The 25,075-nt window shown below is 39.9% G+C and overlaps 1 protein-coding gene across 1 annotated transcript; it reads right to left on the bottom strand.

Moving 5' to 3' along the window:
* Positions 1-795: 795 nt before the first annotated feature.
* On the bottom strand, positions 796-21,819 carry polr2m (RNA polymerase II subunit M). The gene is made up of 18 exons (XM_028573298.1): positions 21,689-21,819; positions 20,848-20,928; positions 16,301-16,393; positions 15,494-15,658; positions 15,315-15,407; positions 15,093-15,206; positions 14,838-14,990; positions 14,331-14,456; positions 13,904-14,032; positions 13,724-13,818; positions 13,111-13,216; positions 12,793-12,876; positions 12,446-12,552; positions 11,845-12,346; positions 5,571-5,689; positions 3,910-4,506; positions 3,529-3,751; positions 796-1,480 (listed from the first exon to the last, which is right to left on the bottom strand). The coding sequence occupies exons 1-18, from the start codon at positions 21,758-21,760 to the stop codon at positions 1,337-1,339; spliced, it is 3,003 nt and encodes a 1,000-aa protein (XP_028429099.1). The 5' UTR covers positions 21,761-21,819; the 3' UTR covers positions 796-1,336.
* Positions 21,820-25,075: the final 3,256 nt, after the last annotated feature.

Consider the following 25,075-nt stretch of genomic DNA (forward strand, 5'->3'; position numbering starts at 1 on the left):
ATTATCCGCATATAGGGGAAACCAAGTCTTCTATCTGAACGTACAGACAAAGGAGTCAAAATGTCAACACTGATTATCTTACAAATATTCAGTTTATAGAAAGCAGATCATATATGAGGAGCAGTTTTCAGGTGAAATTACTTGATCCTTATCCAGATGTGGAGTAACAAAGTGCGTAATGTGTGTACTATAGCATAATGTTGTCTTAAATGTTTTTAGACGCTCTATTTGAGTGGGCAATAATGTACACGTTATATCTCAGCTGTGAAAACCCCATTAAATATGACACAGTATAATACTCTACATTTGCAATGCACATTAATAATATTACATGGTTTCTCTTCTCATTATCAAAACAAAAATATAGATGGTGTCAAATAGATTAATTAATATAAGAACTAAACAAGTGTTGTTGAGAGATCGTGCCATTTTTGAGCGATTTTTATACATATAATAGATGCTATAATGTATTCATATATTTGCCAATTTAGAATTCAGTTTAGCCCTCATACTTCCATCTCCTGCTGGCTCAGTCCTGTGGCAGAGCAAGGTTGATTTTTTTTGATACGTCTCCACTAACTTTCTACTAAAGAAACTAGATTGTCAGGTACATTTAACACTCAGTACAACACGCTTTATTTCTGATGCTCTCATCAGGGAACAGTTTAATTCTAACAGAGAGAAATTAAAGAATATCTCTTTTACATTTCTTTTCATCTGCACTAAAAAAGAACGGCTCTTCTCAGTGTCTGTCATTAAAAAATGGATTTTCACATGACTTTACACAAACAACCATTTGGGAAATCAGACACATTTATTGAATTCTGTAATAATTAAATCTGAAACAACTATTTTGAAGTTGGAAACAGTCACCTTGGTGCCAAAACAGTCGGCTCCACCTGCTGATGAGCTTTGAGTGCAAATATTAACACACCAAAATAGATATTTCAATGTTCAATACTTTCAGGTCCAGAATTCCCTGACATCATCAGTTTCGGTATACTGACAAGAAACATTTCCCTCATGATACATTCCTCAAATTTAGCATTTAAGACTCCTAGTCAACAGCAGGTATTATTATTACTGCAGGGCACTGACACAAACCCAATACGAACAGAATGACAATTAAGTGAGCTAGTTTTTCAACCTGCCATTTCTTGAGCTGAGTCTGGGATACCAACTATGCCTTCACACGGTGCAAAGACTCTTTTCCTATCTTAAGAATTCTTGTCTTTGGAGTGAAAACCCTGTTTGATGGATCCTGATTGCAAGGTCCAAAGCCTGTTTCCCTCAGGGCCAAGGTCACACTGGTTTCCCCAGCTCCGGCCTTCCAGGATCAGTCCTCCTCTGAGGAGAGCTGGGATCCTTCATCGTGATCCTCTCTGTAGGCAGCCATGGGGCCACTGTCAGGAGTGTAGCTCCCCATAGAGAGCTTCAAACCGTCAGACAGTTTCTGGGAAGCCAGCTTGGCCTGCAACTCCTGAAATTAAAACACAGAGGAAAAGTTGACATGAATAGGCTGGTAAACAGAAAACAAGCACATTATTATAAAGCAGCACAGTTATTAAACCCTTAACAAAAGTAGGACTGATAATAAGCTTAACAGGCCTCCATAAGTTGACAACAGCACACTGTCTGACGTTTGGCTCTATAGTCATTACTTTGGATATGAAGTGATGCACAGCGCCTACAGTGCCTGAACGCTGCCCTCTAGAGCTGATGGAGGGCTCTGATGTGGACTTTAATACAATTCACGCTAGGATTAATTTTTAATCATTGCCACATAGTAGTGGCTATTGTATAAACTCAATTCGTTTGAGATTTTGCTTTTAAACGTAAAGCGCAAAAGTACAAAAAGCAACAACAAAACTCTGTCTGTTTTAATACCATTTCCGTAGAAACGTAGTTGTTATTTTCATCTATTACACATAATAATTGGAATAAATTCAACAGCTGTATGCACAAATTATACTTATTATTGGTCAAATATTTATTTTGGTGGGTTCACCTTCTGTGTTTTTTAAGGTATTTTGTTGTATAAAATTAAGGCCATGTTCATAACTACTTTGGCACTGTGTGATAAAACGCAGCACACTTATTCATTAAAATGAGGCCAGTCCAGGGGTGCCGACCCAGAGGGCTCCAGCTAAATAAAGCAGGATCCGGCAAAATAGTTGAACATGCACAATTTTTGTTAGACCGCAGTGCAAAATCATCCGTCACGGCGCTGTGGTGGCCAATCAAATATGTGCAAGTGCACATTTCTGGTAATTACTTACAGGAACGTTGCATACCTAAAAAAAAATTATCTGTTACTCAACATGGCCAACTGTAACCAAGGCAATTAAATACTGTTGCCTCAAAATGTTATAACCCAGCATAGTATAAGCCTCATTCATTTATTTGAAGACAAAATTTGCTTTTGGCAAGTGAACATTTCTGACCCTGTCATGCTACATTTACACTGCTACTTTTTGGTTTTTAAGCGTCATTTTGAGCCACAAAACAATCTTCGTGCACACAAGAGTAGTACAGTAGCAGAAATATTCTCAGTTTAGACTAACAGGCCCAAACAGCATATCTTATGACCATTAACGTATACTGGGCATGCTGATGTAAACAGGAAGCAACGTGTATACAGCGCCCAGTTGGTGTTGCCATGGTATTAGCTTTTAGTTGCAGAAGAGACTAGAGGAAGAGCAGCAATCGCGAAAAATAAGACAAGAGATTTCTTCTTCTTTGTTTGGACCGACAACGAGGTAGAACTGTTACTGAAAGTAACATGTGACTACAAGGCTGAAAGGTATGTAAGCGTTATGAGAGTAGCATAAGTTAGAGGGAGAATGACAGAGTGAGTGTTTGTAAAGACGATATAAAGAAAGTTAACAGTGAACAATTAAACAAGTTTCAACAAGCACAATTACTGTTTTCCATCAGATTGTTTATAGAGCTCTACATTTCCGATCGCAATTAAAGGCAGCTTCATTTCACGGACAAAGAGACGAAAAAGAAGAAAGAAAAAGAGACAGAGGGACTGTGCTTTGTTGTTGCAGGAAACAGTCAGCTGTTACACAAATTCCTGTGCAGTTAAGTGCTTGTTTTGTTTTTTACCTTCGTAGTGTTTTTAACCTTCTTGTGGAAGCGATAGAGGCAGTGATGTTTCCTGTTTACTGCACGGGACTCTCACACCGCCTCAAAACGGACTGCCAAGTTTGACCGCCGGTTACATGATTGGCCACCGCAGCATGACATCGGATTGCATTTCTCCAAAAGTTGAATCTGTCTCAACTTTTCACTGCAAGTCGCTGCAGGTTTTATCAGCTCCCCCCTGCGGCGCTACCCCCGTTTTAAATGAATGGGCAGACCTGCGTTATTACCGCACCGTGTGTCTGCCGACGCAGGCAGTGTGAATGCAGGCTTAGGGGCTCTGACACTCCAGAGTAGTGCGGACGTCAGGCATAAACATAGCAAAAAATATTTTAAACCAAAACGTAGCAGTGCAAATGTGGAGGATTCTGCTGCACTAACCTGCTGCTTCTTTGCTTGTTCCTTCAGGAGGATGGCCGACTCGTCCAGAGACAGAAGCTGTGCCGGACTGTAGTGGAGAAGAGGGAGTCTAGCTGCAGTGATGTCATCCAGGTGCTTTCTGTCCCGCTCCCTTCTGGCCTCTGTAGAGAGCGGCGATGAGCTTTCAGAAGACTGGCTGGGTGACGAGGATCCTGATGGAGAGATGTCACTTCTTTGGGGCAGCCTGAAAACACAGTTAGGAAGATTATAAAGATGTTATTTACAATAAAAAAATATAAAATAAAGCAAAAATTACACACATTACATACTGTAATTATATATGTATTTTGGCATTTTTGCAAAAGTAATCATCATATCAATAAAAAAACAAAGTCCACTCACTGATTTGGTTTGAATTTTGGCTTCCTGAGAGCTGAAGTCTTCTCTTTTCTTTCCATTACAGATACATAGTGAGGCTTTTTTGGTATCTGCTTTTTGAGAAAGTAATTGTCTCCTGCTGTGCTGTTAAATGGGTCTTTGGACTTGCTACTGAAACCAGTACTACTTTCAGACAGTCTGACCCTTTCCAAGGCCTCCACAAGGTCACCCTCTTTTGTCTGATCAGAGTTCAGAGAGGCCCCAGCAGCAGCCATCTCCATGGTTTCACCAGCAGCAACTCTGGAGACAAACTGGTCCTGTTGCTCCAAAATGTGGTTTTCATGCACATGAGCTGAGACAGGTGAGGTCGCCATCTCGTGTACCGCATCGCCTGCAGCAGCCTCACTTTGTCTGTCTTGGTTTAAGGCTGCTGGTGTGTCGGGGATAACACGGTGTTGCAAAGTGAAAGTCTGCTGATACTTGGAGTGTAACTCTGTCCTGGCAGCCGACACCAAGCTCTGTCTCCTCTCCTCTTCATCGTTGTGTTCAATGGCAAGGCGCACTTTCTCCGCAAATTCCTTTATCTTTTTCCCTTTGTCAGGAAGACTCTGTAAAAACCTCCTACGAACAACACAAACATATCATTTGATGCTATATTCAAAACAATCATTCAAGATACCGATGGGAGACAAACAAACCAACATTAAAATGTTAGTAGATAGATAGATAGATAGATAGATAGATAGATACTGCTATAGGTGTTCAGTTGGGTTAAGATAGCATTTGACATTTTCTTATTCATGAAACCATTCACTGAAATGAAATGATCTGCATTTGTTATGTTTCTCCAATAGTTCATTTAGCTTTTTTCTTTTTCACCCATTTATTTTGGCTTAAATAATGTGACGTTGCACCCAACATTCAAATCGTTGTTTATTAATCATACTAGCATTGTATATTCTACTATCTGATCTAATATTGCTGTATAACAATAATAGTTGTGCATAATATATTACCCTTGACATATTAGTAAAATTTAAACTGGTTTAGATGCACATCTATGTACATTTTTATGAAAAAAAGAATCTAAACTTTATAGCACATTAAACAAAACTCTATTTTGGAGAGAGATAATAAATCTGCTTGTGCGTGTCTAGCCAAGTTGTAATCATTTTGCAGCATGGTAGTACAGTATAGGCTCTGTATCATAAACATAGTAAAGATCCGCACGGTTTTCTTTTAGAAGCATTTTTGCCATCAGTTGGTCCAAATATGACTGAGATAAACTTGTAACCACCAATCAGTGCATTTACATATGACAGAGCCTTGTGTTTATATAATACTGTTTTAGTTAATTTAATTGAACAGAGATGACTTGTTAATTTGTAGATCTGATCTGTAACGTTACTATGTACACACATATCGTAGGGGGGAAACACAGCATCTTGTAACTTACTAATGAGTAACACCACAACAGTGTAGCTTCAGGCAAGGTTGGAGCAGCTCCCATTACAACTAACTAAAACTTATTTGTGTGCTTAAGTCACCATGTGTCTTCTGTCATATTGTTACTACAATATCAAACTACGTCAGTGAAACATTAACTTAGCCCCAGTTTTAGCTATCTCTGGTATAAAAAATAAATACACTGGAGGCACAAAGTGGGGCTAATAGTGTGAGCTTACTTGTTAGAGAATATCTTCTCCTGTCGCAGGAGCAGTTCTTGGAGCTCCTCTTTGGTCTGGTTTCTCAGGTCTCCTGTCTGTCCCTGGCGCACTGTCCACGACGAGGACATCACTGTTAGCTAGTGACAGCTAGCTACAGCCATTCACAAACAGCGTGAGCTAACGTCTCAGTTTAACACGCTAACGTTACATACAAACTCTAATCATACGTTAACATGTTCAAAACTCCGCCTGTTAACTGACTCTTTAATAGTTAACGGTCAGAGTTTTTAAAAACTCTAAAAGCGTCAGGTTCACTTCATCAACGCATGAGACAACAACATTTCAAAGTGGGGTTCTTCTTCTTGTTTGTGTGCGGAATTCCAACTCCAGCTATGGTGTAGCTCTACCGCCCCCCACTGTACAGGACGCCAATTTTATTTTTCCTAGGATGGCGAAGGCAGGAAGTAACTTTTTTCATATAAAATGTGAATATTTCAATGGATATTCCAAATATATTTAATACTTAGCCTATACTGAACTATGTGTGGAGCTAATTCTCTGCTTTGGTAGGACAGGCGCTCACACTGACAGACACACACACACACACACACACATTTCGCATCTCTCTCTCTTTCTCTCTCTCTGTCTCAAATCATTTTACTTTATTAGCATGAACACAGAAAACATGTTGCCAAAGCAGTTTACAGAAAATTCATGTCACATAGCCTATTGATACATAGGCCTAGGTGTCACATATTCTATAGACGGGTTTCCTGTTTACAAACATTACAGGGTGCGTGCGCATACCAGGGGCAGAAAGCCAGATTGGTGAGCTGGTCCGATAATGCAAACGCATTTTTGTCTCAGTGCACATTGTCTTAGTCCCTTCATTTCGTCATGGCATTTATATAACACATACTCTATGGTCTTACAAAGCTAACGTTTTTGACCGATTACAATTTAATCATTTTTTGTGAGCTGGAGAGCTCTTGTTATGAGAAGCTAGCTATAGCTCTGTTTGCCATTCATTCCAATGGGGAAACCTCGCTGCTAGAATTTCGACATGCATTCCGGTGGCGTATTCCTTTAAGCTTTCCTTATTGTTTGTATAACTGCTGACTCAATAAAACATGATTTTAGTTGGATCTGTTTGTCGGTCTTTAATTTTGCAGTGTTACTGTGATATATATGTATGGCTATAATTATCATTTTAGGCTAATGTAATAGCCCGTGTTACAGCAGGGTTACTCCCGAGTGTACCCTTATGGTTGGTTTATGTCTTAAAATAATGGCCATGATTTCTGGGAAAAGGTACGATATGTTAGTTTCAAAACATCACTGCAGGTTGATTGTTTTTCGCAGCAGAGGTTGATTGTGGGCGAGAGGGCCATAACACTGTCTTGGTTAGCTCGCCGAAGCTCTACTGCCACTGTCTCGGCAACGTTAGCTAATGTCCGCTAGCTAATGTAGGCTAGCTATAGCCAGTTAGCTTTGTATGTAACGTAACAAAAACCCACCCATCTCAGAGGAGCGAAGCTTAATATTTAATTCAATAAAGTTATGTACAAAATGAGCACTAACGCCACAGGTCCTATGTTGGCAACGTGGACGCAGATATAGTAAACTCCGAAGGCAGTCGTAATATTTACCTAGTAGGCTAGGCGAACACTGTTGCGCTAACGTTAGCAAAACATCGGCGTAGCTTTAGCTAGCTGTCTAAACTTGTCTCGAGTCCGGACCTTTAATTGTCTATGGTCCGGACTCGAGTACCACAGCCCTGACAGGTAGATATCACTTAGCTGAACAACCCCAAGCTGCAACTTTTCTGATTGATACAATGGGAGCCTGACTGCTTGCACGTGACCCCCAATCTGCCCCTTTTATGGCTTGAAGCCATAACCTCCGCCGGTTTTTGGCAAAAGCATGCTTCCCTCTAGGTATGTTAAACATCAGGCCCCCATCACTGGCTCTGTTTGTACAATTAACTACGCAACAACTCCTTGGCATTTTGACTTACGCTATGCCGCTACTAGCTAGCTAGCTACACAAAAGCAATGCACAAAACCATAGACAGTATGCACAAAACACGTCTTCTTTCTGTTTCTGCCCCCCGGTTGCGTGCGCAAGCAGTGATGACGTTGCTGAGAAACCAATGTATACTGATCGCTATAGACCTGCCTACTACACACTAAACTCTCTCTCTCTCTCTCTCTCTCTCTCTCTCTCTCTCTCTCTCTCTCTCTCTCTCTCTCTCTCTCTCTCTCTCTCTCTCCTTCTTCTCCTTCTTCTCCTTCTTCTTCTTCTTCTTCTTCTTTGAAATTTTACGGCAGCCGGCAGCCAATACGTTGCATTGCTGCCATCTACGGAACTAGCACCTTAATGCACTATATCCGATGATACAGTCCAGTGTCTATTAAAAATTTGAAAAAACAACGTTTTCCCCTCCCGCTTGATCCTAATTCTAAAATACTTTTCTCTCTCTCTCTCTCTCTCTCTCTCTCTCTCTCTCTCTCTCTCTCTCTTTAATTCAAGCGCACACAAAATTGCCTGGCAGGAGAACATGATGTGTGCTGATCTGAACTGTGAGGCTGAAACTGACTCCCAATCAGTGTTCCATTTCACTAACAACATTTCAATACCATCCACTTGTGTCTCTTGCCTGCCCGTGCACGCAGCCAGTGAATGCGCCCGCGGCCGCGCGCGTCGCTCCTCCTTGTGAATCCTAAATAGCGCGCCGAGCAGCAGAGCTGGATGGCATCGCAGGGTGTCCGGTGCCAGACTGGAGACTGGAGCCGTCGCGCGGATACAACTGCCCACCGGCCTGGGAGAACCCCATCCCTTTATCACTATTAAATCACTCTTCTTTATTATCAACGTTTCATTGCTTTGAAGACGTTTTTTTTACCAAGTTGGATTGCTTTCGTCAACTTCTACTATCTAGCCTACTTTTAGTTCTCAACAAAGAGTCTGTTCCCCCCCTTCTCACACAGCTCTGTGCACGGCACCTTCTCAGCAAGCAGGGGCGCCTGCAGCTGCAGGGGGCGCCAATTTGCTAATTCATCTATTAGATAATAGAAAACCGCTTTGCAGTGCAGAGGGTTTTTTGTTTTGTTTTTTTAAGTGCTCGTGCCGCCCCCCATGTGTCATGAAAAAATGCAGTAGGCTACCTGGCGGGTGCCTGCTTTGCCACAGACCCCCATTGGATAAGATTTTGTCCCAGGGTCCCCCATCTGATAGGGTCGCTTTTTGCTTTTAGATGTTTTATTATAGAAAGTGTATGAAACCAATGCATGATCAAAATAGTTATACATTTTGTCCCCTCAAGGACACCTGGGGGTCCCCAGACCCAACTTTTAAAACCACTGGTGTAATGCACCTCTAACATGCTAACATGTCACAGCCAGTAAAGGTCATTTGCTGCCCACTGCGGGTCAAATATAGTCATCAGCATCACATTTACATTTCAAAGAGTTGTCTGTAATCTTCTAAAGATATTTCTTTCTTCTCCGTAATCAATGCAGTCTGTCTGAATAGGATTCAGAATATCAGATTTTCCATAGCTGCATTTCCCAGTCAGGATGTTTCCCAACCACTGTGCCAACCCATTTCTCATTCAGCGCAGCAACACAATGGCCTAACTTCAACCAAGAGGGTACAGCTGTGTCCTTTCTGTACCCTCTCAGAGTTCAAAGTCAATTTAACATTTGGCTGCAGCTGCACAGTTGGAATAAAATCTCAGTAGACTTTATCTCTCCATTTTTTTTCAAAAAAATATTTTTATTTGATTTATTATGTTGCAACTCTCTCTTCTTCAATGGATGTAGGCATTCATGTCCATGTACCAAGTCAGAACACACCGGACATTGAAAAAGATCAACGGCTTTCTTACATTTTGTAGTTTTCTCCACATCAACACTCTCCACTCTCATCCTCTCTTCTAATCAAAATCCCACAAACTAATAGAAACAGTATCAAAATTGGATGTACTGTTGGATGTGTTTTTTTTGTCCGTGTAATCCTGATCCTAGCCAAATGTCTATTTATACCTCTTTGTTTTAATTTAAAACACACAGCAGTGTGGACTTTTTTGTCAATCTACAATTTGTTTTGCAACATAAGTGCACTTTGAATTAGTCTGTCTTCATTGTATAACATATAACAATTACATTAACAAATAATATTTGGTTGAGGGAAATAGCTGAGTTTTTACCAGACAACAACTGATTTGCATTGTTTAGCCTGCATTTACTGTAAATGCAAAAAAAAAACAACAGCCCTAAAAAATACACTGTTTGATTACTATACTGTACAGAAGACTAAAACAAATCCTAAAATATAGTCACTAAGCTTTTGCATATTTGCATAAAGTGTATCTAGAGTTCAGTGTTTATGTATGACATTAAGTGTGAAATTGAATCATTAGAAATTGAGGGAATTCAAACTGTTTTTTAAGCCCTTTTTGTGTTTCTTACTAGCTGAACAATGAAGTAGTCATACGTATAGGCTTTAGAAAATGTATGAGGTTGCACGGTATATAAGTGCTGACACAATCAGGATTTGTAGGTACTTACACAGTAAAGTTTTTATTATCCAAACATACGCTGGCCTCTTATCATTAGTCGCAGTATTATATGTATCTTGTGGAAAAGGCACATCATAAAGATTTTTTAAACATAGTTGTGGCAGTGTAGACAACAGCTGGATAATACTTGTGCCTGTGGCTCAAGAATGGCAGTCACCTCAATAAGGTCTCTCTACCTTTAAAGTGATAGAACAGTCTCATCATTAACACAGCAATTTACTTTATATTATATTACAATATTACCCTGTTGCCAATTTAAAGAGATTTGTTCCCACCACCAGTATCAGATAGTAGGCAGTTCACAAAGGCACAAAGCATATTAATAAATATTTTGTACATAATGTGACAATAACAAAATAATATTCATTCATAATTTGTACAGAGCCAATATAAAATGATATATAAACACAATAACCGCATCAACCTTCATATAGGACAGAATGCTCATAGCTCCATGAGCAACATACAGTAAGTAGGCTACATTCAGTGTAAACAACACAATCCTTCAGTACATTACTTACAAAATATTTTTTACAGAGCTTCAGATTATTTACACCCTACAGCAAACAACAATTTATTATCATTAAACATGAAAACATAGGCTGAAAACCTACATAAGATTTTTTACATCATCAAACAGAATCATGTTCTCCAACATATGTGACAGAGAAAGGACAATATTTTTATAAAAGATAACCAGCAGTGAAAATAAGACCAAAGACAACTGGGTTTAAAAGGACTTCAACATGTGACCAGGTTATATCAGTGGGTAGAGCAGGCGCACATATACTCCAGGGTTCGAGTCCGACCTGTGATGATTTCCTGAATGTCTTCCCCCTCTTTCTCACATAACTGTATTGTCAATTAAATGGGAAAAGGCCAAAAAATATTCTTAAAAACATTCAACATTTTAGGAATTACGCTTATTCGATTTATTGCCAAGAGTTAGAAGAAAGGATCAATACTACCAACTGTACAGTAAATATGTAACTGCACTTATCTTAGTTTTAACAGCAGCAACATATAACTATGTGTCATAGATTAGCCGTACAGGGGTCACCTCCAAACAAGAAACATAATTATGGGTTGTTATGAGCAATTTTCACAACCTATATGGTAGTTTTCTGGTCGGTCTGCAAAATTTGGCTACCAGCACCATAGGGCATGGCGGAGGTCTGTGCTCTTTGAGTGCTCTTTTAGTTATATATTTGAGATATTTTAAGAGCACCCTCTGTAAACAGTTTGTCAGACTGTACATTTTGAATTTGTACAGGTTTGAATAATTTTTTTTTCCCACATTTGAACGCAATTCCTAAAAAAAAAAATGACAGCCTTGGCAGGCAGAGTTTCTAACTTTTGGACGAAGCCTGTAGGCTAGCTCTTTCCCCCTTTTTTCAATATTTATGCTAAGCTAAGCTTACCAGCTGCTAGCTGTGGATTCATAGTTGCATTTAAAAAATTAGAGTGGTATTCATTTTCTCATTTAACTGTTGGCAAGAAAGCAAATACATGTATTTCCCATAATGTCAAACTACTGCTTCAAGATCACTCTATGTTTATCTTTGCTGTTATTTCCATAAGTTTCATGTACGGTGAATAAACTCGAGGTGCTCTTGATCTTGGTTGAGAAGTGGATTCCTCGGGACTCAATCGTTTATCTTTGTTTGTTTCTGCGTCCACCTCATCTCTCCCGGACTGGACTGAACTCACAGGAGACTCAGATTCAGACGGGCGGGTGGAGGGGAACATCCCACTCGGCTCCAAGGAGTTGGACGGCAGGAAGCGGCTGTACTGGCCGGGAGTGTACCTCAGTAAACTGGACTCCAGCCTGCTGGGTGGAGGGTTTTTAGACTTGAACGTCCTTGGTTGGGTGGGTGTTGTTAGGTAGTGGAATGGATGTTGATTGGTAAATGTAGGAGATGAAGGTTGTGTGGGGGATGAAGGTTGTGTGGGGGATGAAGGTTGTGTCGGGGATAAAAGTTGTGTGGGGGATGAAGGTTGTGTGGGGGATGAAGGTTGTGTGGGGGATGAAGGTTGTGTGGGGGATGAAGGTTGTGTGGGGGCTAGAGGTTGTATCAGTGATGGAGGTGGAGTGGGTGATGGAGGTTTCACTGGTGGTGGAGGTTGAACAGGTAGTGGGTGTTGTATGGGATGGAGATTAGTTGGTTCATACTGAACAAGAGGTTCATCAGCATGCCTTTTTGCTTCACGTCTGCAGATGCACAGACATCAGAATGAGAAACCACTTCCAAATGAAGCACCAAATATAACCTGATGCTACTAAAAATGTTTCCCTAACTTTACTTCTTACCTGGGGAGCAGATCACAGCCTACTCCTATCTCCCTGGTTTCCAAAACCTCTCGCGGTTTATTCTGTGTGGACATAAAATACTTCAGCTTGTCTTCTAATTCATTATTCTGGGAAAAGGAAAAGAGGAAACAACACTGTCAGGTCAGGTACATGCAAAGGTCCACTTAACATGAAAGGGACTAGATAGGTGCAGTGACACGAGAAAACTACACAGACATAGCTGAAAGTTCAGGACATTGAGTGCTCAGCAGCCCAGACAATCATCTGTCCTGTAGCCATGCAGTACATCACAACACCACACCAAAAATAAAACATGCAGTAAACACACAGTGATGTATTTTTCTTACCTCACACTCCACTATCGCAATCCTGTCCAGAAGCTCTGAGATGAACATATCCTTCTGAGCAACTTGGGCTCGCAATGTTTCAACCTTCACAAATTTAAGATTGAAAACAATTATCATGTGTTTCAGCCAGAGATTTTCTCTGATCAGTTTATTCAATCCAATATTGCGATCTTACGTTCTTTATTCCTTGTGTTCATTATACTCATCCATACTCTTGTTGGGAAACAAACTTCTACTACTTCAGCTGACGTATGCATTTCATCCACACTCATTATTAAAACACATGTATTTACACAAAGGTATATAAACTCTACTCACCTCCTCGATCATTCCTTTGACTTTCCTCTGCTGGCAGAACACCATGTCGTTCAAGTGTTTGATTCTCTCACGGAGATCCACAGATTCAGATTGCAGCACTTTGGACCTAAACAGGACCAGGAACCAGTTAAAACCAGATGTACGTAGGTCCATTACGCTGGTGAAAAGGGGTTTATCTTTTCCAGAAATGTGCTGCCAGGTCAGATGCTTCTCAGATCAAGGATAACAAACGTTTGCAGGGAAAAGGACTGCAGCACACTGATTGATTTGCAGCCGTTAATAGTCCAAATGCTCCAGCACTACTGTGGCTTCACGTGATTACTCTAGTGTCTATACTTTTTTTTTTTTTAAGCATGAAAGTTTGATCCTGACCTTGAACATAGTCAATCACAACTCAAGGTACTTCTAGTAGCTTTTCTGAAGCTTTCCACCTGTTCAGCTGACAAAGAACATCAACATCTTCACATCCAACTCCATGACAAACGGAGTAAACTCCAACGGCTAATGAAGACTGTGTGATACAGTTCAAAGCTCAGAAAAGCTAGTAAGTAGACCTTGAGTTGGGTTTGTTTCATCACACCGGTGTTTGTTTATGGGGACATTCTTTTTCTACCTTTTGGCTACAGTTGCATCAGTTTTGTCTGTCAGCTCCATCAAGCGGAGACGCTGTTCACATTCCTGCAGCTTCTTATGGAGTTGACTCTTTTCCTGTAAAAAATATTTTTCAATATAAGGTTGTTTTTTTATCTGCAAGAATTGTAGATAGATTTTTATGTAAAAAAATGTGCTTTACCTTTCCCATACAGTCCAGGAGACGCTCCACTTCGATAATCCTCTGGTCCCTTTCAGCAATCTTGGCCTCTGCAATCCTGATGTTGTTCTCTGCTTCCTCCAGTCGCCTGATGTATTCATCCAGTTGGGCCTGTGTGAGCAGAAATACACATTTGAGTTTTATTAGTTGGACTGCTTTTAAAATGGCTCATCAAATGATCAAGAGTTTAGAATCTACAATTTTGGCTGTCATAAAGATTGAATTTGTTTTAGAGAACAATTTTCACTGCATCATAATCTTTGTAAAAGGTGTGAAAAACTAAAACATTTCAGATACCTTGATTAATCATCACACATCTATCCTGTTCCTATGACACAAATATTTTGGTTTCTGTTTACACTGAAACTGTATGTGATGCATTAATGAATAAGGACTAAAGAATGCAGACCTGTAGCTTTTCAATCTCCTCCCTGTGTTTCCGCTGTTCCTCCTGAAGCTTCTCCTCGTACTCCAGCTTTAGCTTTGCTGAGAGCTCGTGCAACGCCTGATTGTTGGCCTCCTGTGCAGATTCCACCTGGACAATTCAGAGCACAGCAGAAATTAGGTTGATTATTCCATATTCACACTAGAATAGAAGATGCAGATGCAGCAGATGTGTTAGCGTGCTACAGTGAGAGGATCTGTTATCAAATCTGCTGGATCTACTTTGAAATGTAGGTTATTTGCTGTCTAATGTGAAGAGACAACACATTTTGTTCCTCTCCACTGCTATTAACTCATCAGACCATTTTCAAAAAGGCCCTTTTAAGCGCCCACTTGTCACACCAGCTGGGTGACCAGTGGCTCAATGAATGTGCCAGAGACGGCCCTTCTACTGTAATGTTGTGGATGTATGAGGGTTTGTGTGAAAGAGTGAGTGTGCACTTACACACAGATGTAAGAGATGTATGATTACCTGTAGTCTCAAAGTTTGGTTTTCAACCTGCGCAGCAGCAAGCTCCCTCTCCGTGTCTCTGAGTTTTTCTTGTGTTTTCTCACAGGTGCTCCGCAAACTCTTCACCTCGTCTCTCGTGTCCACTCTTCTCTGACAGTTCTCCAGAAGGGATTTCTGCAAAGGAAACTTCTTTAATTATCAAGCCAGCATTTTCTGTGATGGCATGACGTTGTCATGGAGCAAGTCTTCACAAACTCAGTGACATTGATTTGTTACCTGCAGGCTGATGTTATCAGATATAAGAGAGCTGTTCATCTGATCAAAGCTCTCCATGGCTGTTGTCCGGATCTTCACCTCTGACTCCAGACTCCTCCGATGTGAATTGGCAGCCTGCAGACACGCATGGCACACTATATTTTCAGATTTATTCACAGCTTCACAGACTGGCGCTTGATGAGGGAGTTTGGAGCAGTCACACAGTGTTACATAATTCATTACCCTGATTTCTTGTGAAAGCTTCTCCATTGATTGCTGCATTCCTCCAAACTGCCCATACATCCGCTCTCTCACCTTCTCCAAAGAATCTCTCACCTGTACACAGAACATACAGTCATTATCTACAAAACATCCCACGCAGCCTTGAAAGCCGGCTGCTTGTGTTGTTAGTTTCCACTCACCTCCCTGATGTACTTCATCTCATCGTGAAGGTGATTGGCCGTCCACTCGCGCGCCATCACCACCTGCTGTCTGTCTGAACCCGTCCTCTGCACTACACCGTACACTGTGGGCCCATGATTCTGCAGCGATGTCTCTGGCGCCCCATTGGTCATGTCTCCGAGTTGCTGAGGGAGACAGGATCGCACCGGTCAGGTTTCTGTAGCCAACCTCCATTGAGACTGACTTTTACTGCCATTGTGTTTGTGTATTAATGTGCTTGCTTATATGCACAAATGTACACTTTCAAGTGCATCACATGTTTGTGTGTGGAAGCAGATGACTGCATACTGTATGCACACTTGATCAGGTATTTCCAGCACTACTGCTGCTGAGCACTGGAAACAGGAGGCTGGGAACAAATGGCTAAAAAAAAAAAGTGCAGGGTGTATTGAAGGTGTCATGTTTCTGCAACCCAGTACATGAGCTGCTGCCGTGTCTGCCTTTTGTACCTTGAGCAGCCGTGCGACCGACAAAAACAGATGCACACAGGAGAAGTGCAGCATTTTAAACAATGCTATAACTAAATAACAAATGACAGTTATAGTCATGGGCACAGATAAATATAACTTCTAGTCAGTTCTATAATAAATTATAGAACTTGTTACGGTCATCTTCAAGCTTCTGTTCAGCTTGAATATCCATGAATACATTATTAATGCCTGAGGGTGCATGCATAGAAACGTGTTTTTACAGGATGTCAGTGACATACATGCTGAAGCAGAGGCAGTGCCATGCCTATTATTCATGTGTTGGATGCGGCTCTCTACCTGCTGAGGTGACTCCCTGCCAGCTGGCCTCTCTCTTTGGATCAGCCCATTCTTCTTTTTCCATGGTTCATTGACAACCTTCTTTTTCTCAGCCTACAGAAATAAAAACAAATTTAAAAAAAATCAAGATTCAAGATTGCTGTTGTTGATGATTCACTTTATTCCAGGTGTGGACCCTGGGAAGTGAAAATAAGTGCTATTGTTGTTTGCAAAAATTCCACAGCACTGATGCCTTCTTAATTAGCTACTTTTCTGTTGCAATAATTCATTGTTTTATGGTTACATATGCTCTCTCAACAAAACACATAATGCAAGCAAATTGTTTTGAATAGTGTTGCTTTATTGTGCTGTCATTCTGCTTTAATTTAATTATGTTGCAGAATGCTGCTAATTGTATGTAAAACATATATTTCTCTCTATTCTATGTTGTGCCTTTCTATATTTTAGTTTTGTTTTAGATAACTTCGTCAAATGTTTTTGTGTGTGCATCTGAAAAGTGCTGTATTAGTTTTTATATAGATAGATAGATAGATAGATACATAGATAGAGAGAGAGATATACCTATTACCCAGGGAAAGAGGCGTCAGTCTCCACATCTCTCAGAGATAAGAGTGAGGAAGAACTAGAACAAAGATGCCAGTGTTGTCTCATGGACAGAGCCAAGCGTCACATTTCTCCACCACTTCATCTACAGAGGATATGCTGTTGAGAAACAGTGAAGGCCTGCTAATAGGCGGATGTGAATTCCAGCAGATGGGAGGGAAGAACAGCCATCTTTATGTTTTAACAACACTGCAGCCTTCTTCTCTTTAAGAGAGAGCTCCGAATAACAATGTTGTATGTGCTGTCCCTCCAGCTTTGAATTTTACAACGCCAATATTTGACCACACTGGTAAACAATGTTTACCTGCTTCTTCCACCGAAACTGCAGCCGTGTAATTTAGGTGGAAGGAACACATTGAGTTTCTGTTGTTGCCTTAAGGAGCATGACCTCACAGAAGTTATCCACTGCCGGAATCATTTAAACATGTAAAAACTATGGTAAAAACTAATTAAAGACGGGGCGACCTCTAGCTCACCCAGTAGCGTGTGCCCCAAGTAGGCTGAGTTCTTGGCAGGGGCCCGGGTTTGAATCCAACCTGCGGATCTTTGCTGCATGTCATCCCCTCTCTCATTCTCCCCTCCTTTCCTGTCTATCTTCACTGTCTAATGAAAATAAAAAAGCCCAAAAAACAATCTTTAAAAAAAACTATTTAAAGATGCCCCTTTAGAATAACTATATGTCGGTGTATTGTCAAACATTTTAATTTGTTTACTGACTGCAGTCATATGACTGCATTGTGAAGGATTCAACTGATTGGATTATTATATTATATATTATATTATATTATTATATATTTCCGACACAAACAAGAAAGTATTTGAAGTCATAAAACAAAGACCATCTCGTGTATCTTATTGGGCTGAATCATGTTCACGTTGAAGAGGCTTTCAGCCATTGTGGCTTTTCAGCCATTGTGGAGATGCAATGTAGCTCTAGGAACTTCTATATGTAGCAACTGTGTGTAAGTCCTGTGTGTGTGTGTGTGTGTGTGTGTGTGTGCGTGTGCGTGCGTGCTAGAATAACCACTTTAACCAGTCTTCTTTCAGATTATTGGGGAAAAAAAACATCCAAAATACACATTTAGATTTGTTTTTTACTACACTTTGTGTATTTGCACTTGCAAATTTCTCCTAAATTCAGCAAAAGTTAGCATTAGATAATGCCTCATTTGCATATTTTAACAAAAATGTTCATGTTGATATCTGTTAGTCATTTTTTTACCCTATCACCTGTAATGTTTGGGATTTTATAATCTATAGCTTTAAAGACCGTTTTCTCGAAATGGTATTTTCTCATACTCTGAGTCAGAAATCTCCACTTCAGCAGCACTTACATACACCAAACATTCTAGTTTCACTCCTATCTATATTCTGAAGGTCTTTACAGAGGGGTTCGTTCAGATATCATTCACAGCCTAATTTATGTAACATTTTATACCTAAAAAATTGATTTGTTTTATGGCTGTTGACACAATTTTCTGATTTATGCAGTGACAAAAGGAGATATCCAACATCCCCTCTGTAAAGCCCTTTGACTCTAATATGTCAACAAAATAAAAGAAGAATTTTGAACCTGGCTTTATTTAATGTTCAGATTTCTGCTCTGGAAATGTATGCAAATTAGCACATATTTAACAAGATAATGCTTGATTTCCATATTTAAACATAAAATTCCAGAAAACTTGTAATACAAAAGATATTTGTCTTAATGTAAGTAATCATCTGGGGAAGTTTCATGGTAATATATATTAGTTAATTATTTTTTCCTATTCACCTGCAGTGTCTCCCCTTAAACACAATTTCCAGATATCTCTGGCAGAGGATGTATCTGTCATTTCCTTCCTTCTTGATTCCTCCATGTCTTCCCTTTATCCTTGTTTTCACAAAGTCACCAAAATACACATGCAAGTGACCGACATTTCAACTTCCCTTCAGATTACATCTTAGATCAAAGATTGAGCAACCTCAGTGGAAATTTCTTCAAGCATATTGGCTAAAAAACACTGTGTCGCTTTTAAACACTGTGCTGGTATTTGAACTAAATGCTGTTGCAACAACAACAGAGTTAGCCTACGTGTCACAGCAATTACAGCAGCACCTGCACAGAGCCCTAAGCTCAGCGCTGCATACATAATGAGCACATGAAGAGGACACAGAGAGGTGAGTTTTTAACCTCTTGAACCCTGATTTTCCCCTTCAATTTCCCCTGAAGTGGCTCCAAAGTTATTTTTTCCACACTGTGCTACAGGTTCAAATCCAAATTATATAGCAGCTTGTTTTAGCCCTTCAGTGACTATAGATTAGCTTATATTGTGGGCCAGCACCACTTTTGTGTTTTTGGAAACCTTTGGATCTTATAGCAATAGTTCAACACTTTAAAAGTAAAAATACTCTTTTGCTGAGAGTTAGATGAGAAGATTGATACCACTCTGACGTTTATACGATAAATATGAAGCTACCGCCGGCAGCTGCTTAGCTTAGCTTAGCATAAAGACTGGCTCTGTCCAAATGTAACAAAATTGGCTAACAATAACCTTTAAAACTTATTAATTACACATAACCACCTGTCATAAAACAGCAAATTGTCATTTTACAAGTTTTTAAACAAACAAGATATAAATATATTTATTAGTGAGCTTTAGAGTTGCTGGTAGGTGAATTCAGAGCCAGGCTAGCTGTTTCCCCGCTGTTTCCAGTCTTTCTGCTAACTCTTGTCTAGAAAGTGAATAAGGGAATTTCCCATAATGTTATTATTCCTCTAAGGACATTTCTTTCTATTGTGTTTTTACTCTCTACATTTCCTTTCACCAATTTTATTGCCCCTCAGGCCTTGGTTGATTGTCTGTATAGAAAAATAAATAAATAAAAAAGAGTCACGCTGCTGTTCGAGCTGCTGATGTCTGTTCAGGGAGAAGGAGCTGCACAGTTGCAAGGGTGCAGATTTTGCGTCCTCACTAAACACACACTGAAGTAAATGTTGTCATCGAGCACATGTCTACTACTATTCACTTTGTGTTCACTCCTGATCAGGCTGTCGTCTGTCATCAGTTCCAATAGTCATGGTCACACCCCTTCCAAAGGTGAAGGATATTCAGAGATTGCGTCAGTGTGCTATCAGAGGAGAGTGTGGAGGTGTGGTAACAAGACGAACACCATACCTCCTGGACAAGGTTCATACTAAACATACCACCATGTTTCTGTAAGGATTCTGAGCTTCCAATGACCAAAAACCTTCTCAGTGCCAAGTATCACAATCAGTTCTCACACTCTCACTGTCAAACTCTGGCATCAGCCTCTGGACCACAGATCCTGAACACAAACAAAGGCAGGGGCAGAGGCACCTACAGCACACACCCACACAGTTTGCAGTATTTACTCACAATCATAATCCACACAGTCACAATGTGAACTAACAGACATGGAGACTGTGCAGAGTGTATTTATGCACTTCAGTAAGAAAATGCTAATTTGTATGAGCTAAGTTTGTTTAGTTACCAGTGTCTGGGTTCATATTGTTACCTCAGGTGTAATATCAAATATATTGTCTGTTCAGCAAGTATTTGAAATATTTTCTATTGTATGGAATAGATTTACAACACAAATGGGAGTTGAGCTTTAAAGTAAATGTGAAACAGCTGTGTGTGTAATATCACACTCACACACACCCTCCTGTCATGATTGTGTAACTGGTCCAGATGATAAAACACACATAAATCTCAGTGGCTCCACCATATTTCTTTTATTGGTTTTATATGATGAATTAATGTTGTATTTTCAGTTGTATTCAGATCACTAGTTTCGAGAGTGCCTTGTTGCGTGTGGTTTGATTCAACTCTATTTATTAAACCTTCACCTAGCTAAATAGGGCTGTCAAGCCAGACTTACAGACAGGATGTAGCATGGTTAATCGTAGAATTTCAATGAGGGAGATGTATACAACTTACTGTGTCCGAGTTTGCGGGTTTTGGCTCCTTGTTTCCATTATCTCCTGCGTGTAGAGTTAACCTGAGGCGTCTAATCCTCCTCTGAGAAAAACAAACAGGCAAAAAGTAAATAAATTATGTTGTGCACACAAATGAATGTTTGCATTATGTCATTATAAGAATGATGTTGACATTAAAACATCACTGAAACTGAGACATAGAATGGTAAACACATCTCACAGACCTCAACAGTCCACTACTGTGGGTTTATTTATAGTCAATGCCAACAGAGCTGCAAACAAAGTGTATGTAAATGTTTCAAAACTCTGCTTACGGATACATTGTAATTAAACCACAGTGGGTGCTTTGTTTGGTTGTGTAACAAACAAAAAAAATTATTTTAAAAGATTTTTAGACTAACAAAAAAAAATAGTTCTGCAGTAATGAACCCATATCATACTCTGTTTACTAAATTATGATACGTTCTTTCTTCATTACAAAACAATGGGTATAAGATTAAAGGGCGGTTTAGTACAAAGGCCTGTTTTATCAGAGAGCTGTTCAAATAAACATGACAGCCCTGCCTCCTGCACACTCAGCTCCCATTACGTGCTCCTGTAACTGAACACATCCTACAACAAACACAAACTTTCAGATGAACAGAAAATGTTAGCTGGGACTGAGTAAATGTATGTCAATGTATGCAAACAAGTGGCTACAGAGTTAAAAGAGGACAAACAGAAGGAGGGAAGGGGGAAAAAACGTTCGTCAACTGTTTGCAAAACACAGTGGAGAAAGGAGAGAGGAAAGGGGGGAGGCAGGGGGAGAGATTCAGCGTCCTGACTTCTCTGGGATTTCTTACCTCAGAGTCTGGAGAGTCCTGTGTTGTGGTGGTGGTGGTGGAAACAGTTCGTCCTGAACCGTAGCGAAGCATCTCTCCTCTTCTGTCCACTCCTCGCTTCTCTTCCTCTCCCTTCCCAGACCTCCTCCCACCCTTCCTCTCACTGCTCCTTCCTGAGTTCTGCTCAAACTCTCAGAGCGACCATCTGCCCCCGGCTCCAGCCAGGGAAGAGGAGGGAAATTCCACTCTGTCAAGTCTGGTGGTGGTGGTGGTGGGGAGTCCACTGGGCTGTGAGGTTCCCTCTCTGTCAGTAAAATGATCAGGTGCAATCCAGTCCCACACTCAGCAACACAACTATGCAATTGTCTTAGTTACAGCCAGACTGTTCCTAACTCCACCTGGTTGACAGACTTGTCAGTCACTCAGCAACCTCCCTGTCTCTCTCTCTCTCTCTCTCTCTCTGTCTCTGCATTCATATCAGACCTGTCGGGCCACATTTCAGCTGCCTCCCTAGTCTGTGCCTCCTGCCCTGAGAAAGCAGGACTTTCACAGGGTGGGGCCTGTTACTCGGGCTGGGACAGGTGGAGCTATTCTTATCAATAGGTGTGGCTTATAGGAGGAGCTGGTACTTATGATCACTTCACAGTTAAGGAGATAATATACTCTCTTTATGGCTATACATGCAAATTTGTGTTAGTTTTCATAATCCACTAATAACTGCAAAATATATTTTTACTACATAACATTTTTTTTGCTCTTTTATCACAAGCTTGTAGTGTGGTATTGATACTTTTACTTTAAAAAAGAAATATGATTTGAATAGTTCTTCCAGCACCGCCGCAGAAAGAATGAAAATCTCTTCTTCTAATTCCAAATAGTCAGAACCTGGTTTATAGTAAAGCTACAGGAGGTGTCTTGTAATACAGGAGTCACTTTAAGACAATACATTATTGATACTGTTGGTAGTTGGTAGTGATGACGAGGAAGACAACACAGTAAACATGATTCGTTACTGGTATTGTTACCTTCCGCCTCACAACTACACCTTGGTGGGTTTTTTTTTTTTACACAATGTATTTATGCTCATCAGTTTATCCTCACTCATCAGTCCTGACAACCAGATCCCTTCTTCTTCGTATGAATGGGGTCCAGTCACTCCCTTTTACTAGGAACTAGAGACACATGAGAGTCACAGAAGAGAGTCAAGTTTAAAGGCTGTTTGCCAAGCAAGAGCTTGTTTGGCAGTACATTATTTATTATCAACAAAGATCAGCTGTTAGCTGATGTCAAAATACATGGATACAGGACCTAAATATGAAAAGAAAACTTTCCAGATCAGTACACATGGTATTTCTGCAGGTCTGAGTGGTTAATCAGTAACCAGACGTCAAACAAACAGTGTATCTTTACTTTTGCAATCAGTGAGCTGGTATCTCAGCCAGGCCTTTGTCCAAGCCCAATGCCATGTGGAAATCCATGTGGAAGTCCTCTTCCATAAACATATCCTATTCACTTCCTGTCATGATTGTACTTCAACTGTTTTTCGATCAGATTTTGATTCAGCATCGGATTAATTCCACGGGGCCGGTCTTCCAAGAACGACCAGATTTAACGTGGAGTACATTTGACTGAAAAAACAACAACAAATAAAGCCCCAGAATATATGACCTGTCAAATGTCACATGGTTGGAAGCCAACATAATTGCAACATAAGAGCAAGCATTATGTCATGCAGTGTTCCTCATATTAAAGGTAAAATAGCAAGAAGCAAATTTTCCAATACTGGGATCTTCTCATAGAACAAAGGCTACTTTTAAAACAAAAGTTAAGGATGCTTTGTGGGGAGTGGTGGTTCACTTTTAAGGGAGGGAGTTTGAGCCATGGGCGTTACGTTGCAAGAGGGACTAGTAGGTTTATATTGTAATGTGATCAGAGGTGTCAAAAGTATTCATTTCATTACTCAAGTAGAAGTATAGATACCAGAGGTGTTAAAATTATTCACATTCATTACTCAAGTAGAAGTACAGATACCAGAGGTGTCAAAAGTATTCACATTCATTACTCAAGTAGAAGTATAGATACTAGGGTTTGAAAAGACTTCTGTAGAAGTTGAAGTATCAACTCAAGTTTTTTACTCAAGTAAAAGTGTAAAAGTACTGGTTTCAAAACTACTTAAAGTATAAAAGTAAAAGTAATGCAAGGGGAAAAAATGCCGTTAAGGACAAAAACTTAGCCCGCCCCACAGGGGCCTATAGTGCACTACCCCACCTCCACACAAAAAAAGAAGCACCAATTGTTCAATTGTATTTGTCTGTTCTGTATGTTCAAAAATATAAAATAATAAAAAGTTGACCTTAAAAAATAAAAAGGAGCACAAGGCATAATTTAAGAACGGCTTGTGTATTGCTAAGGCCACAGGGTCAAAATTAAATGATTTATTAAAAATAATTTAACAATAACTTATTTCAGGCTGAGTCTGTGTTTTTAAGACAACGGCAGCTACAGTCTGGTGTTAGAATCCTCTCCAGTGAAGTACAGACACACTTTTACACCGTTTAGCTGTCAGCATTTTAACTGTGTTTATTCCATAGATATATATATATGTATGTATATATCTATGTGTTTACTCCAGCTGCTAGCTAACGGTAGGCTAACGTTACCTGCTGTCGAGTGTAGTGTTAACTAGCGTCCCGTGCATATGTACAATAAACATTTGCATATCTGCAACAAAGTCTCTCCTGATTGAAATGCTTTTAAGTGCTATCCTCAGGGGTTTTGCTGGGTCTCTGAAAATTATAGAATTAGTAGGTCTAGACCTACTCCATATGTAAAGTGTCCTGAGATAACGTCTGTTATGATATGCCAACATGATAAGCAACATGTTATGGGAAGGTAACTAACATTACTCAAGTTCTTTACTTAAGTAATGTTAGTTACTGTATATTGTAGTTTTTTACTCCATTACGTTTATTTGATCGCTGTAGTTGAATTTATTATTATTAGTCTACATATAAAACACATGATGATCTCACAAAATATGATGCTTTGTTATAGATTAAACTGACTATTTCAGATCTCATTAGAGCTGAAATGATTAGTTGATTAATCATGGTTCCGGCTTCTCATGTGATGATTTGCTGCTTTCCCTTGTCTTAAATTATCGTAAATTGAGTCATTTGGGGTTTGAAATATTTGTTGCACAAAGCAAGCAATATGAACTTTGGGCTCTGGAAAATTATGAAGGGCAAAATTAGCTCTCCCTTGACCAACTAAAACAATAATTCTGTACATTAACACATACAAAGCACTACAAAATATAATAATATAGTACAACACTCAGAGGGGACATTTACATTTTAGATACTTCAAGTACATTTTGCTGATAAAAGTTAAATTCCTTTACTCAAG

This window comes from Perca flavescens, chromosome 1 (assembly GCF_004354835.1).
Source record: "Perca flavescens isolate YP-PL-M2 chromosome 1, PFLA_1.0, whole genome shotgun sequence".
NCBI classification, from domain to species: Eukaryota; Metazoa; Chordata; class Actinopteri; order Perciformes; family Percidae; genus Perca; species Perca flavescens.

Coding starts and splice junctions, on each gene's coding strand:
- polr2m (XM_028573298.1), bottom strand. CDS start 21,760: ATGCTTCGCTACGGTTCAGGACGAACTGTTTCCACCACCACCACCACA. Junction 14,457..14,837: donor ACCAAACTTTGAGACTACAG/GTAATCATACAT, acceptor TGAATTGTCCAG/GTGGAATCTGCACAGGAGGC. Junction 4,507..5,570: donor GAGAAGATATTCTCTAACAA/GTAAGCTCACAC, acceptor TGTTGTTCGTAG/GAGGTTTTTACAGAGTCTTC.